At 40.7% G+C, this 15,645-nt stretch overlaps 1 protein-coding gene across 1 annotated transcript; it reads left to right on the forward strand.

Annotated features, from left to right (window-relative positions):
- Window positions 1-7,617: 7,617 nt before the first annotated feature.
- LOC145060250 (uncharacterized) lies at window positions 7,618-9,921 on the forward strand. Its single transcript, XM_079007951.1, has 2 exons — window positions 7,618-8,832; window positions 9,088-9,921. Exons 1-2 carry the CDS (start codon window positions 7,618-7,620, stop codon window positions 9,919-9,921), a joined length of 2,049 nt encoding a protein of 682 aa, XP_078864077.1.
- Window positions 9,922-15,645: the final 5,724 nt, after the last annotated feature.

Here is a 15,645-nt window from a genome sequence, read left to right on the forward strand (position 1 = left end):
TAATTCTTATAACTATTGCCTTTTACCAGGTAATTGCTTCGTTTAGTTTCCAATTTTGTTATTTTAAATTCATTTAGGGTTCTTTTATGCAATCCAGGCGATTCAATTGTCATTGGTGATTCAATTTTGCTGTGGATTTGACCGGATCTTTGTATACGTATGTCTCGTGAAATCATTCAGTTTTAGGGTTTATTTATTTAATCAGAATCACTATTTCTGAGAAATTCTATTAATCCGCTAAGGCTTGATGTGGATTTCGCTTTTGTTTATGTCTCACGATATTTATTTGTGGATATCAGTGTTTTTTACTGTCCATTGCTCAAATAATTTATTTTTTATTTCTAGATGTTATGTATGATTACAAATGCTTTAGTTGACTTTGAAAATTGATTCTTATAATATTTTGTTCATTTATGATTACAAAGATTTGTTTATATTAGAAATTTATGTTATTCATTTACGATTAGTACTGAATTTTGATTTTTACTATATACGATTACAGTTATGCATTATTCATTTGTGCTTCTGATATATCAGATTTGTTTATCTCTATATTATGATTTATTCATTTTTGATTATATTTGTATCTTGATTTTTTTATATATATGATTAAAACCGTGATTTATTTATTTATGATTATATGTGTTTTTAGATTCTTTTTATATATCATAACTATGCTTTATTCATTTAGGATTGCAAATGTATTGGACTTATTTATCTTTTTTATTGTATTGTATTTATTTTATGATTATATCTATTTTATCTGCATTTCAAATATGAAAAATCAAGGCTGGTTTTTCACTTGTCTAAAATTGTGATAGGTATTCAAGGCACGTGAATTCGAAATAGTTATGACCCTTACCAAATGTGTGACAACCCGAAATTTCCATTCTGTACAAACAATATCACTTCAATAGAAGTTATAGCAGTCACGGTTAATTTTCAGACTTTTTCGTAAGTTTAAGAAATTCAGGGTTTACACTTCAGGAAATATCAGGAGAGTGGATGCACTAGGGTTTAGTGCAACTCTATTATTCCATCACTCTATTATATTAGAGATCATTTCGGGAATAAAAATATTTTCTGCCAAAAATATCTCAGGACTATAAATAGAATTCTGAACCAAATTCATTCATTATTCGCATTTCCAACTAGAGAAAAGTCATTTTCTCTCTCACGGATCTTTGGGTTTTTATACCAAAACGTGAGTAACTCTCTCTAGTAGTGTTAGAAAGCTTATTATGTGTTTATAACATGATTTAGATGGCTAAATCACTAGATTTAGGAGTTTACTCCCCAAGGTGTTCTTGGGCGGTAAACTCCCGAAACAATGCCTAGACCTTCCCTTGTGATATGATACTACCTTGGACTCATATATATGTGTGTTAGGGACATGAAAACAACCAAGAATCATCAAGTTTTGGGTGTTCATGGCCCAAGAATATCTTGGACCGTGAACTCCAAAATCATGGACAAAAGGGTGCTTTTAAGGCACCTAAAGCCTTAGACATTTACTAGAAATTGTTTCCACTTAAATGAAGGACCAAAACACATCAAAATCACCCCTCAAAGTGAGTTCACGGCCCTAATAAGGTTCTTGGGCCGTGAACATCAAAGAAGGGCACCAAAGTGTGCCTAAGGCGTTCATATGCTTGGGATAAAAGTTTAAGACCTATACTACATGTGTATAAGACTAGAAAGCATCAAAAACACCCATCCTTAAGAGTTTACGGCCGCAAACTCTAAAGGAAATGGCGTTAAGGCCGTAAACTCCTCAAAGGGGTGTTTCTATGCCTTAAACCCTTCCAAGAATTAAACCACCAAGTTGGAATAATTCTAGGGATCATTTGGGACTTCAAAACAAAAAATATCACCAAGATTGGGAGTTCACCGCTGTAAACTCAAGAGTTTACAACCGTAAACTCCATGTGTGATGCTATATGGAGAGTAAACTCATGTATAGGGTCCTTTGGAACCCTAAACCCAAGTGCCTTGTCCCACAATGGCTTAGATGCAATCCTTTGGGCTTATAACACTTATATAAAGTGTTTATTATGTTCTAGGATGTTTTAACTTTATCAATTAGTAATTTAAGACTAATTGAGTGCATATATGTGTGATTATATGTTCATTAGGATCGTAGTGTGTGTACAAGTCCTCACTTGACACCTAATAATCCTACACCGTTCAGTTCATCCAAACCACCATCTACAGGTGAGTTCATACCCCTAATCAGTGTTTAAATGATTTCAAAATGCTTTAATGGGGGGATACAAGTAGAAAACAGCATGTTATTAAATCATCTATATGTATTTTATAACTGTGTTTTCATTCAACAGATTTCACATACTACAAAATGTGATGCATGAAATGGTTTCTATCTTTAAAATACTTTGTTATCAAATGTATTACTTTTGAAATGTTTATCAAAATGACATCAAGTCACTTTTATATTTGTTCAAAACCCTTAAATGTCTTACAAAACCATTTTACATTCTTGAACTAAACTATGCATATACACTTATATTCTTATATATGTATTGATGTTATAGTTTACATCTTTTATTTAGTTTCTCACACCCTTGAGTAGTAAGAGTGTATAAACCTACTTGAACAACCAATTACCTTTCAGTAAATTATCATAGGTATAATTTGAAGATATCAAACATTATTCCTATTACAAGGAATCACACAAGAGTCAGTTCATTCATGAGTCTATACCAGTACATTACCTGATACATGAGTACATATACATATGCTTACCTGATACATGAATATGTTTACATATACTTACCTGATACATGAACACACTTACATGAATACCATACATGAACACTGTTACATAGATGCATTATCTTGTATTCACTTACCTGGATACTTGTATCTCGACTTGCGAGGATGATTTATTAGTACTTTCGGTGTAAATTATCTTTCCTATTTCGGTTCAATGGGATATCTAGGCGGGACTAACCATTCTGAATCCCACTGATTAGCACCAGTGGTCGATGACCATCTACGGAGGTCTAAGGTTACTATTTATATTAGGTAGATCGATATCGGGGCTAACCCCTCCACCCACCTGCTGCTGCTACAGAGGACAAGTGGACAATCTTCGGATGTTCATAAGGTTATACTTTTTGCTTATTGCGATGTTGTGTTACTCCTAGTACCCAGTGATAACACTTACATTAATACTTTTTCTAGACAATCTTCGGATGTTCATTAGGTTACATATTTCGCTTATTGCGATGTTGTGTTAGTCCTAGTACCCAGTGACAACACTTACATTAGTACATTTTTCCTGTTTACTTTATTTTGTGATACTTTCACATAAACGATGAGTTAGACTAAGTACTTTAGTACTAGTCAACAGAAGGAAAAACTATCATTTTACTTACAAAACATTCGGGTCTCGTTTGAAGACTACATTTCATAATAATAGAAAATAAGGGATTTTCTAGGGCTTTTCATACTCATATCAACATTTTCATTTAAAGGTTTGCATGACTTTTAAAACAGCTTTTCAAAGCAAGACAATGACACTTAAATACTTATGAATTCACCAGCTTTATAGCTGATACTCTCTTTCAAAATAACTTGTATTCTCAGGTCATCAGTAGACAGGTACGGTGGCCAGGTTTTGAGAAGACGGAGCAGACAAGTCTCGTCTTTTATTTTGATTATATATTTTTGGTGTCTTATTATAATGAAAGAACACACATGTATTAAAACTTTACTTATAATGTAATAGATGATGTTGTTGCTTGTTTACTATTTTACACTGTTGTGATACTATACATGACGTCCTCCACCCCTGAACGTTTCCGCCGTTCGTGGTTTTGGGGTGTGACAAAATGTTGCTTGCGATTTTTGTTGTCAAAAAACAGAACAAGTTAATATCAGAGCATTGTATTTCATGTGAAAAGATTCATCACATGAAAAAAGATACCCATGTGACAGCGAGAAATGAAACAAATATGTATTTATGAGTAGAATTAAATTTAGTTTTATTCATTTAAGAATAAAACTTGATGAATAGTAGATATATGTATTTTTGAATTAAAGTAATGTGACTTTACTCATTTATGAATGCTACTAGATTAATATATTTCTATTGATTGTTGTTAGATAAATAGGTTATATATTAAATCAATTTTTACTTTGTTTATTTTCTAATCATTCATGATTAATATGGTATCATATCAATTCTGGAAAAAAGTTTTTTTTTTATGAGCACCTTTATTCACTGATAAATATGTACATATTGCGACTAATAAAAAAAATCCGAAAAGTCTCAAAACAAAATCAGAAAAAACGTTTTTTATCCCTTAATAATATTAAAATAACATTAAATTCTTGTTTTAAAAATAACTAATAAAAATAATGTTTCTTTGGCAACCGGCATAATCCCTAAATTATAGGAAAATATGATTATACTTTATTTTTTATAATTTAATTGCATTGCAAAATTCCGTTAACGCCCTTATATATTGATTGGTTCAGAACTGTTCTCGCGTTTTCAACCTTTTAGGTGTGCTCATTTGATCCTTTCCCTATATATATATATATATATATATATATATATATATATATATATATATATATATATATATATATATATATATATATATATATATATATATATATATAAATTAAGATGACATTTTGTTACGGCGTGGCACCTTGGATACATGACATGACAAGTTTTTTAGAACCATACTATTCAACAATAGGGTTAATGACCTAAAAAGGTAACGAAATTTGGTCTTTGTCCACATTTAGGTAATTATGTTTTTTTTCGTTCACATTTGACCATTGAACTTGTTTGACCTGTTCAAAATAGGGTAATATGACTGGTAATTACGCTAATATTATCCTATTATGAACAGGTCAAACAAGTTTATTTCTCAAATGTGTATGAAAAAAACATGGTTACCTAAATATGGAAAAAAAACCAAAGTTTCTTACCCATTTTGCTAATATTGGACAAGAACCGTCTTAGAGACTATGCCCTGGGATCAGTCTCCGACAATCAAAGAATAATTAGGTTAGGCTTGGTTTAACCCAGTTCAGTCCTGACTAGTCATGGGCTAGGCTATGTTGCTAGGTCTTTAAAGCACATACAACCTATCCCCTTAAGCATATACAACCTAACCCTAACTAGTTGGGCCTAAACTGGTTAGCCCAAGACTTGACTATTTCCTCATACATAAAGACCGGACAACCCAATTTCATGTCACATCAAAGGATCTTATGATTACTTGCATTTAACATAAATAATCAATATTACCAAAATGGGTAATGAACTTTGGTTTTTGTCCATATTTAGGTAACCATGTTTTTTTCGTACAGATTTGACCATTAAATTTGTTTGACCTGTTCATAATAGGATAATGTTACTGCTAATTACCAGTCATATTACCTTATTTTGAACAGGTCAAACAAGTTCAATGATCAAATATGTACGAAAAAAATATGGTTACCTTAACTTGAACAAAAACCAAAGTTCGTTACCTCCTAGTTCATTAACCCTCAACAATATTACAAGCTACAAATGAAAACAATAATAAATTAGAGCTCGCTATAACTTCTTATGCAATCTTAGAATTTTCCATTGTTTTTCTTTTAATATTAAAGCTTTGTTAGCGATCTAGTAACTATTACAAATGCATGTACGAGACACCGATGTGGTACACATCAGAGTCGGTCTTAAAAAATTAAATATCCTCAAAGGCCTAGGACGAGCCAGGAAAAAATGACCCTTATTATTATTATAAGTTTATATATATATATATATATATATATATATATATATATATATATATATATATATAATTAAATATCCTCAAAGGCCAAGTTCTCAACATTCAGTCGCCGTTTTCAGTGCCACCGTTCAATCAGGTGACGGGTGGAACGGGCCCAATGCTTTCCTTACCCCCACTGGCGCAGACTATGGTAGCTCATACACCACCTATCTACTCGATGGCGGGCGCGTAGACCGGACCAACCATTGCCTCCAACCATAACCTCCAGCAGGCCTTGACAATCAGCCCTTTAACACCAATACACCCCTTCTCTTCCGGCTATTCTCTCCAGTTGCCATTCCAACAACACCCTTTTTATGGACCAAGTCCAGGCTATCATGCATCGTCGTCATATGGTTTAAACCTCCAACACCAGTCGCAAGGCACATCAACCGTTCCAACCCAAGACTGCCTTTCTCGCAGCGTCACATCCCCGTTTGTCAAAGAGTTGCTAGACTACGAAATACCAAACACGGCCAAGCTGCCAACGCTCAAAACCTATAATGGTACTACCGACCCAGACAGCCACACCGACACATATGAGTGGACAATGACGTCTCTGAAGCTTGATGAGACGTTCCGGTGCACATATTTCCCGACGAATCTCGATGGCAACGCAGGCACATGGTTCAAGACGTTGCGTCCAGGTAGCATCTCCAATTTCGCTCAACATAAATACTTATTCCTTACCAACTTCATGTAGCTACGAAAGTACAAAGGATATTCTCATTACATAATAGGCTGCAAGCAAAAGGAGGGTGAAACCATGCGAGATTATTTCACCAGGTTCATAAATGCCACGTTAGACGTGTCAGGACATAATGAGGGACTCATAGCTGGCACTTTCACATGGGGACTTTTACCAGGCCCTTTGTCACAAAAGCTCATGGGTAAGATACCCCAAACGAGGGTCGAGTTAAAGGAGAGGGTAGAACAAAATCTGAGGCGGGAAGAAGGCGAAACAGCAAAACAGTCATACCTAAATGCTATGACGACCAAACGCCACAATCCAAGCCACACGGACTTTCGAGGGGGAGGCAGGCACTTTGGCCAGACAAGGAGGCCCCAGGCGAGGTTTCGGCCATTCGATAGAGACGACAGATGGAGTCGTTGACTGGAGGTGTACACAGTATCAGAAAAACAGCAACCAGCCAAGTCACCCAAGAGTCGGTATTGCGAATACCACAAAAGCAAGTCACACGACACTGCTAGTTGTTCGGTACTCAAGAAGGAAATGGAAGAAAATCAACTCAAAGGAGACTTGGTGGAAATAGCACGGAGCCTACGCGCCAAATTTGACGCTGAAAACGCCAAGAACGCGCCTCGAGAAGGAGTTCAACCCAAGGAAATATTCATGATACGTAAGAAAAGAAGTAAGGAGGCACAATCGCCAAACCGATGGGTCCCCGGGCCTCCGACGCGAACGCTCATATTCTCTGCGCAAGAACCCCATCCGGAAGGATGGAGAGGTGATAACCCATTGGTAATCCAGGCCTCCATCAAGGATGTAACCATACACAAAGTCTACGTCGACACAGGTAGTTAGGCAGACATAATCTATGAGCACTGTTTTCGGTTTCTCCCAGATTGTTGGAAAGACAACCGGAGACCTACAGCGGGGAGACTGGTCAGATTCCCTGGCCACAGCCTGTGGCCGCTGGGCACGATTAATCTCCCCCTGACAATCACCAACCACGATAAACAACGAAAGAAGACGGTCCTAATCGACTTCGTGGTCATTCGACATTTGACAGAGCACAACATTATCTTGGGAAGAACGGCCCTCCTAAAGCTAGGAGCAACCCCATCGACCATGCATGGAATCTTGAAGTTCGACACTTCGGCGGGCCCAGCCACAGTACTTGCCACCCCTCCCAGGGAATTGCAGTGCTTTACGGTCATGAAGCCAGTAGAGATGACTAAGGAAACAAAGAAACCGCGACAAGACCCGACAAAAGGAAAGGAAATAATCAACGAAGGATACCCTGATCAACCGATCAACATTAGTCACGACCTTCCAGGTCACGTAAGGGAAGCAGTACTCGGCCTACTCAAACGGCACAAGCACATATTTGTGTGGACTCCTACAGACATAGTGGGGGTAGATAGGAAGGTCATCGAGCACAAACTGGCGATCAAGCTAGGGAAAAAGGAAGTGAAGCAGAAGAAAAGGGTCCAGGGAGGGGACCGCAACAGGGTAATTAATGCAGAAGTAGCTAAGCTAGCGAAGGCCGGAATAATAAGGGAAGCAGTTTTCCCAACCTGGATTGCTAATCCGGTTATGGTGCGCAAGCAAGAGGGGTCATGGCGTATGTGCATTGACTTCTCAGACTTGAACAAAGCATGTCCCAAGGACTGTTATCCCCTCTCGGAGATCGACCAGAAAGTGGAGTCGCTGCAAGGGTTTAGGCTAAAGTGTTTCCTAGATGCATATAATGGATACCATCAGATTCTGATGAGCGAGCAGGACGAAGAAAAAACAGCTTTCTACACGGATCATGGCACCTTTTGTTACACCAAGATGCCTTTCGGATTGAAAAATACGGGAGCTACATACCAGCGCCTGGTCGACTTGGTTTTCGCCAAGCAAATTGGGAGGAATATTGAGGTGTATGTCGACGATATGGTGATTAAGAGCTCCCATGAAAACAAAATGTTGCAAGACATCGAGGAGACTTTTCGTACGCTAGAAAGGGTCAAAATGAAATTGAATCCGGCTAAATGCACATTCGGGGTAGAAGAAGGACAATTCTTGGGATACTGTGTTACCAAGCAGGGCATCCAGCCTAGTCCAGTTAAAGTGGACGAGTTTATGGAGATACAACCCCTAGGCACCCTCAGAGATGCACAGGGTTTGAATGGGAAACTCACGGCCCTGAGTAGGTTCATCTCGAAATCCGCTGACAAGGCCATGCCACTATTCAACACACTGAAAGGCTGTATTGAAAAGAACAAGGTTCAATGGACAGTCGCAGCGAAAGAAGCGCTACAGAAGATCAAGGAAGCACTACGCAAGCTACCCACACTGGCCAGTCCCATCCCAGGGGAAACACTGCAAATGTACCTCTCGACCTCAAACGAAGCGATATCTTCAGTGTTAACCGTAGAAAAGGGAAGGAGATAGAAGCCGATATACTTCGTGAGTAGGGCATTATAGGGCCCTGAGCTCAATTACCCCACCCTGGAAAAGCTAGTCTTGGCGCTCATTTACACGGCGCAGTGTTTGAGGCGATACTTCCAAGCGCACCAAATTGAGGTGCTAACAAATTGTCGCATCAAACAGATATTGCTCAAGCCAGAATCGTCGGGCCGACTAGCAAAGTGGGCAATTGAGCTAAGGGAGCATGATATAAGATATCGTCCAAGGACAAGCATTAAGGGGCAAGCACTGGCTGATTTCTTGCTCGAAAGTCCAAACGAAGGAAATTCAGCCAAGGAAAGAATCTGGGCGGTAGAGGAGGTCCCGACCAACGACTGCTCATGGACGCTCTATATCGATGGGGCGTCCAACAGGGAAGGTTCAGGGGCAGGCTTAATCCTGAATAGTCCAGAGGGAGAGGAAGTGACTTATGCCCTTCGGTTCGACTTCCACGCCTCAAATAACGAGGTGGAGTATGAAGCGTTGCTCGCAGGGTTGCGCTTAGCCAAACAAATGGGTGTGAAGGCTGTAACAACCCTAACAGATTCGAGATTAGCCGCGAAGCAAATTAACAGAAGTTTTGAGGCAAGAGGTCAGAGAATGGAGAGGTATGTGAGAATGGTGAGACAGCTAATCCAATCCTTCAAACAGTTCACAATTAAGCAGATACCTCGGAGCGAGAACAAAAGGGCAGACACTTTAAGGAAGTTGGCATCTACATGTTTCGATCATCTATCAAAGAAGGTTTTGGTAGAAGTACTCAGGGAAAGAAGTATAGATGAGCGACAGATAAATACCTTGACAACCACTGGGCCCACATGGATGACACCATTTATGGAGTATTTGCAAAGGGGAGTACTACCAGACGACCACAGTGAAGCCAGGAAAATACGTATAAAGGCACCCTCATATGCGTTGATAAATGGGGAGCTGTATCGAAAAGGGTTCACAGCACCATGGTTGAAATGTATAGATTAGGCCAGAGGGATGGAGGCGCTACAGGAAGCGCACGCAGTCCAGGTAGGCACACATGAGAGAGCTAGAGCTTTAACGGGTAAACTGCTCCGGATGGGAATATACTGGCCCACTGTACACCAAGACGCGCTGGGAGTGACTAGGAAGTGTGGGGAATGCTAGTCTTACGCTCTAGTCCAAGCAAACCCGTCGGTACCACTACAGAACATATCTAGCCCATGGCTATTCTACCAATGGGGCATAGACATTGTAGGCCCACTCCCGGAAGCACCTGGAAAGCTGAAGTACATGGTGGTGGCAGTAGATTACTTCACAAAATGGATTGAAACAGAACCGCTAGCGTGCATATCAGGAAGGCACATGATAAAGTTTGTATGGAAGAATATCATGACAAGGTTCGGAACGCCTAAGGTGCTCGTCAGTGACAATGGCCTACAATTTGCTGAAAATACTTTTAAAGAATGGTGTGCCAGTAAAGGGATAAATCAGTGGTTCACATCAGTGGCGCACCCACAGGCTAATAGGAAAACAGAAGTGTCTAATCGAACCATTGTGAATGGGAACAAGAAACGGTTGGGTAAGGCAAAGGGGAATTGGGCAGAGGAGATATCGGCAATGTTGTGGTCATACAGAACCACTCCACGAACAAGCACACGGGAGACCCCGTTTAGCCTAACATATGGAACAGAGGTTGTACTCCCCATGGAAATAACGGTTGGCACGCTAAGAGCCATTAATGCGGATGAAGAAAGCAATGCCCAAGACCTAAGGTTGAATCTGGATGTCCTCGAAGAGAGGCGCGAGAAGTCGAAGATACGCCAACCTGCATATAAGCGTGTAACAGAAAGATATTACAATCAGAGGGTAAAGGAGAAAGCGTTCAGAGTAGGCGAGTATTTGCTAAGAAGGAACGAGGCAAGTCGAACCCAACCTCAAGGCAAGCTGGGTCTAGTATGGGAGGGCCCATATAACATCATAGAAGCAAATATGAATGGCACATATGTGTTGGAAACAGTGGAAGGAAGGCGGATACCAAGAACATGGAACGCTAGAAACTTAAAGAAGTTTTTCTTTTAAGGACGAATTGGCAAACAGCCCCAGTTGCCCAGTGTCATACTTAGTATACCACATTTTAAGTACTTAGTGTACTCGATTTCATGCTTAGTGACATGATTCTCATACTTAGTGTATTGGGGCCCACAGTCAATGTAATCAAATGGTTGATATACCAAATTTTAATACTCATTGTATTAAATCTTATAAAATGTTTAAATACTTAATGCGTTAAATTTTACTGTCGGGTGCTTAGAGAACCCAACCTTGACACTTAGCGTGTTGATACTAATGTGGGCAAAACAAAATGCTTAGTGCGTCAAAATATTGTTAGAAGAAAGCAATGCTTAGAGCATGCAGCTGGACACCCAGCACACCAAACGTCTTTACATACAATCAAAAGATAAATTTTTAGCAAAGCCCATACATTACATGCCCAAGCGAAACAGACAAAAACAACAAAAGGAAACTAGAACAACCATAGAGAATATTTTTACGCCCCAGGAGGGGTAGCACACGATGCCGGAGCATCTTTGTTTTCATCACCACTGTGTCCATCGCCAACAACCATTCCCACCACCATACCCTCGTCACCCACCCGAATGTCGCTGTCACCATCATCCTCAACATCTTGTCCATCCTGGCCAGCGTCACCCTCGATCACCTGCATAGTCTCATCACCTTGAGTCACCATACCCTCTGGGGTACCTTCTGAACCAGAGAAAGAACACAACTCCCAGAGGCCCCCAATATCCAAATCTCCCAAACCCAATAAAGATGCGTGATCCATACTCGCAAACGATAACAGAGCATCATTCACGCTAACCGTCGGACCAGTGGAGGAAAGACGAGCACCAGCGTCATCAGACCCAGCTCCAGCGGGCACTTTCTGAACAGATTCAATCCCAGCCACAAAAGCAACGTGCTGAATGAGACTTATAGCATTCGTGAAATCCGGATGCTCAATCAGCTTGTCCACAATACGAACGACACCCACACGTACCAACCAATCCAAATCTCGGCGAGAGGCACCCACATCCGCTTGCAAAGAAGAGATTAACTCGTCACAATCAGCAGCATCGCGCTCAAGACTCTCAACTTGAATCATCAAGCCTTCATTCACTTGAGTAACGAAGTTAACCTTGGCCTCTAAAGCGGCTCTAGCATCATCAAGGATAGCCTTCTCAGATACAAGGAGCTGACACTTTTGTTCATAAAGTCGGAGGCCTTCACCAAGCTCGCCAACGCGACGCTCCAACCCTACCACACACGACTCGCACATGGCATGAGTAGCCTCCAGTTTGCTAAGGGAATGGATGCATCGGGAGCCGGAAGCAAGGTAAAACATAGCTTATGCAGGGTTGTCCATGGCCTCCATGTCACTAACTGCAGCAGGAGGAAAAGCATGGCGAGAGAAGCCCAAAGCATTGGCACGAACGGATAACCGAGAATTATTGTGAAGATTCCAAGAAGGGGCAAAGACAGGGGACCTGGCAGAACTCTCCCCAGTAACACTGCCCAGAGGGAGTGACGTCTGGCCGGGATCGCTAGAGTCCTTGACAAGAGAAAGCTTCGAAGGAAGAAACGGAACACTTAGAACAGGTATGGGTGAGATAGATGAAATAATGGGCTGATCACGCGCCCCATGGATCCCTTCGGACTGTTGCACGTTGTCATCAGGGATCACAAACATGCCGGTTGGCATGGAAGCCATAGAATTCAACAGGCGGGAAAAGTTACGCCTGGTCTGAATCCTTTTGGCAACATTAGGTGCACCGGTAATTGGTTCACCCATGGCCAAAACAACTTTCTTCTTTGCCTGCATACGCCGAACATTAGCGATGATACCCTCTTTGCTATCCTCGCTACTCTCCATGGAAGAGGAGAGGGTACTACCCAGAGGCATGACAGCAGAAATAGGGCGAGCGTGGAGGGGATTTGTCTCCGACGCTGACTCACCTGTAGAAGAAGTAGAAGGGGCAACAGTCAAAGCAAGTTGGACCACCCGATGAGGCGGAGGGAGCCGGTCAACTAGATCCACCTCGCGGCACTCCAGCTTACCCCGGTAGCGTTTCCGCAGAACCTCATCCATAGACAAAGAGGATTCAACACCTGGGAAAGCCAGAACGTGAAGTATCAGTCACCTAAAAAAAAGAAAAAAAGAAAGAGAAGAAAAAGAGGAAAAGAGAAAGCCAAGCAGAGCACTTACCATCAACGTTGCAAAAGAACACCGCCATTTTGCCACGACGCCTCCAAGATGGACTCATCCCTACACCGGAGAGGAGGGCCTTAGAGTAGTCCTCAGGAGTCACTTGGACACTCTTTAGGTAATCAGCAACGCCCTGATTGTGGGGGGAAAAGCTTGGGGATAGTATCAGCAAAGGTATTTGCACGATACCGACCACTCCCAACCAGCTCTTGATTCACCCACAGCTACTTGTCCTGCCAGTTCTTGGGGCTTCGTCCGTCGGGAACTAGAGCATGTCCTCCTTGCCGGACTGAAAAGGTGCACTTATCTCCGGTGACGCATAATCTAAAGAAGTACTTAAACACAAAATAGTCGGGAAGATAGCCATTGTACCTACAGATCATCTCGAATGCTACCACTTTGTTAATATCATTCGGGGTCAGCATCTGCAAGCTGCAACCATCCTTCTGGAGAACTTATTCCTGAAAGTTCGTCAACGGGAAACGGATGCCAGAGTCTAGGGTTTTCAAATAAACCCCGATTTTGCCAGAAGGGGGGGGGGGGGGGGGAGGAGATACTAGAACCCGGGGAAGGAAACTCCACACCCTCCACAGAAGATAAACCATATGATTTTTCAAGTTGGCGGTATTCAGCGGCGGAGGGAAGGATACCAGGAAGACTCGCCATAGAGGAGGAGAAAGGAGAAAAACACAGAGAAAGGAAGACGAAGAAGGATGAAGAAATAGTGAAGGCAAAAAGAAGCCCTATAAGCGTCTTTATAAAGAAACGGAAAGGGCGGTGCATTTAAAATGTCTAACACGATGACGTAATTGCCAACCATCGTGCGCAGTCATGTCACCATTAAGGGCGGAATGACGGTTAAAGAAAAATTAACACGTGTAAACTAATTAAGCTCGGAACGCCGTAACTAGCGTTGCAACGCTACGGCTACCGGACTGGGGGACTTGATGACATGCCTAAGGCGGCACGATAGAATCACACCTAGCTGAAGCGCCAAGCGTTCCATTCGGGCTAAGCCTAGTAGGCTCAGCACCCGCTAGCGCTCCTGGGGACAAAATACCCAGGCGAGGGGCTCGCGCCCGCCAAAGAACGTTCCCAGCTCCAAGACAAAAGAGACAATCAGGGGACAGACAGTGGGGTCAGGTCATTACCGCCAGAGCCAATGAGAGCGCCCTGACGGTTAAGGACACACGACCTTCCAATCAGCGCCTCTGATCTTGTCTCCCCAAAAAAGCGATCTTGTCCAGTACGGACTGGGCAAGAGCGCTAGGTATAAAAGGATGCACCCTTGGACTCACAAGGTAAGCTCTTCTCTCTAAAAAGAAGACACCCAAAACCCTAGTTACCTTCTAACTTGACCGTCAGAGCGTTCTTCCGGGAGCATCCTCCCAGGAAACGGCTGACGGCCTCTCTTTCTTGTGATCTTGCAGAGAAAACGAGGAACCTGATTCAGTAGCGCTAATCCGGTTGAAGCCAAGTCACATCAATATAATAATAATAATAATAATAATAATAATAATAATAATAATAATAATAATAATAAATTGAGCCCTATGCACCTGTCCATTTTCGCTCCCTCAACGCCCCATGTAAAACATCTTGCGGAAACAAAACTTGTGATTGTTTTGAGAAACTCACCCATAAATGATTCTTTGGTATTTCATTTGGGCGCCATATATTATAACATTCACATTATACCATCATTCATTCAAAACCACATAGTTTATAAATAATGGATGCTATGTTATATAATGGGAATTCTTTATCTGGAGATGAGAACATTTAGACGTCAACATCCAAATAGTTTTTATGAATCTAATATCCATTTTCCTTTTTCAAATTGACAACGAGCAAACGCAATACCAACAAAAAGCATAATATATGTAGATTAGAATCCAATAACTTAAGTTGTTTATGACGATGAATTTTGAGTTTGAAAAGCACAGACCTAATAATTGTAAGGAAACAAAAAGAAAAGAAAAGCAAAGGGAAGGGAAAGAAATCATGTTGTCAAACATTTAACAAAACGGCCCTAAAAGTTACTTTGTAAGACTTTTGACACAAATATCAATTTTAAATTGTATCATAGTGTCATTAACTAGACAACCATGTCTTATGCTAACCTTTTTTGTACGTGTGTGTGTTTTTATGTTCAAGTGGGATCCTGTTAAATAATTGTGTCGGCCTTTTTATTAATGTTTTACTTATCCTTTGAGATAAATTGTATGTAAACTAGCCACTAGGCGAATTTTGAATTTTAACCAACTTTATACTCAAAAACATTTTTTTTTTCTAAATTAACATTTAAGTTTATAGTTAAATGAACAATTAAGCTACCTAAAATAGAAGTTGCGATTAGTAACCGGGTCCCCTTTTTTCTATATATAAACACATAATTATTATAACTTATTATAAGCTGTGAAAAGTTGATTTTTAAAAATACCTTGTTAAAATAAGATGCGAAT

The sequence above is a fragment of the Lactuca serriola genome, chromosome 6 (genome assembly GCF_051521515.1).
Source record: "Lactuca serriola cultivar US96UC23 chromosome 6, Lser_US96UC23_V15, whole genome shotgun sequence".
In the NCBI taxonomy this organism is placed as follows: Eukaryota; Viridiplantae; Streptophyta; class Magnoliopsida; order Asterales; family Asteraceae; genus Lactuca; species Lactuca serriola.

Coding starts and splice junctions, on each gene's coding strand:
- LOC145060250 (XM_079007951.1), top strand. CDS start 7,618: ATGCATGGAATCTTGAAGTTCGACACTTCGGCGGGCCCAGCCACAGTA. Junction 8,833..9,087: donor TACGCAAGCTACCCACACTG/GCCAGTCCCATC, acceptor CGCATCAAACAG/ATATTGCTCAAGCCAGAATC.